The sequence below is a fragment of the Arachis ipaensis genome, chromosome B05, assembly GCF_000816755.2.
Source record: "Arachis ipaensis cultivar K30076 chromosome B05, Araip1.1, whole genome shotgun sequence".
NCBI classification, from domain to species: domain Eukaryota; kingdom Viridiplantae; phylum Streptophyta; class Magnoliopsida; order Fabales; family Fabaceae; genus Arachis; species Arachis ipaensis.
In genome coordinates this window covers 144,906,954-144,908,501 of record NC_029789.2, presented here as the reverse complement: position 1 = coordinate 144,908,501, position 1,548 = coordinate 144,906,954, and the positions used below count along the sequence as shown (strand labels likewise).

General features: G+C 25.4%; 1 protein-coding gene across 1 annotated transcript in view; it reads right to left on the bottom strand.

Moving 5' to 3' along the window:
- LOC107642198 overlaps positions 1-663 on the bottom strand; it is a 2,248-nt gene extending 1,585 nt beyond the window's left edge. Inside the window, exon 1 of the mRNA XM_016345501.2 lies at positions 464-663. Within this exon, the coding sequence (XP_016200987.1) occupies positions 464-631 (168 nt within the window). The 5' untranslated portion in view covers positions 632-663. The remainder of the gene's footprint in view (positions 1-463) is intronic.

Sequence of the window (1,548 nt, the reverse complement as noted above, 5' to 3'; positions counted from 1 at the left end):
TAGTTATGAGTTTAATTATTGAAATTAATAACATATCTTCATTTATAATGAAAAATATTTTTTAAAACATTAAACATTAAATTACTTTAATTTCATATTCTCTTTATATAATAGCTAGATAGATATTAATTTCAAAGAGTTCAAACACGTAGCTCTTTCGTTTAGTTTATAAATGGTAAAATAAAAATCAAATTGAAAGTTAGGTAAAGTTCAACTATATACATACATTAATACATTATAGATGCTTTTTCTACCATTCCAAAGCAAAAATCCAGAAGAGTTATATATTATTTAATTTTCTTTTTCTTTTGAGAAAAAAAAAAACCTCTTGAACTATATATATAATAATTAAAGCAAAGCATAGTAATATGTGTAATATGTAACATATATGAAAAGTAATAAGAGTGCAAATTATGTGATATTGATTAAATTAATTTTGAGGAGAATATATATATAATAGTACCTTCAACATGGCAGGGACCCAAAATCGTCGAGCATTAGCATTGATTCCGATAGAGGTGGAAAAAGGGTGTGTGCGAGTCTTATGCCACAACCAAATATGATAACAAATACTCATAAGAATTCCTAATGGCACTAACATTAAATCCAGATAACATTTTCTCCACTCCATTTTTTTTTTTTATTCTAATTCTAATTCCAATTCTCTCTTCTCTATCTCCTATCTTTCTATATATACTTGGAGATTGGAGAGTGGTCATCTTTATCCAAAATCAAAGGACAGCGACAAATGATGATGGTTCGTGATACGAATTACTTAATTCTTTTTTATATTTTAGGGAAAGGCAATGCTTAAGAAACAATAAAGATAGTTGACATTAATTTTAAAAAGGCAATAATAATAATATTGCTTGAGAAGCTAGCTAAGAAATTATAAACATAGTTTAGATCAATTTTAGTTTTTCTTCTTCTTAGAATAACGAGTACTAGCTACTGCGAGAGATTTTCTTTAAATAATATATCAACTATATAAATATACCCAAAAAAAATTGTCATCAAATAGTTAAACGAGATGCTAATGAGTTATAACTCAAATGGCATAGTGTTTCTATACTCACTTAAGAGGTGGCAAATTCAAGTCTTCCCGTCTTTGATAAAAAAAAAAAAAGTATAGTTAAAGGAGACATTCTGGTTTTTAGACCTGATAATAATGCTTAAGTAGATAGCTAAGAAATTATGAACATATATAGTATAATTTAAATTTATTTTAAAGCTTTTCTTTTATTTTTTTTCCTTCTTAGAATAACGAGTGCTACTGCGAGAGGTTTTTTTTAAATACTATATTAACTATGCAAATGTTAAAAAAAAAAAATTAAGCATCAAATTAATTAAAATTGTCAAATGAGACAGTCCGTTTAAAGCCACAGGTTATACAAGCTGCCACTTTTGCAAAAAATGTTAAATAAACAAATTTTTTTAGTGGAATAATCTATTTAATTCGTTATTTTTTTGGATTAATCAAATTCATTTCATTTAATCCAAAATTTAAAGGGTTTAATTTAGAAAAAAAATAATAACCCTTTTTAAACA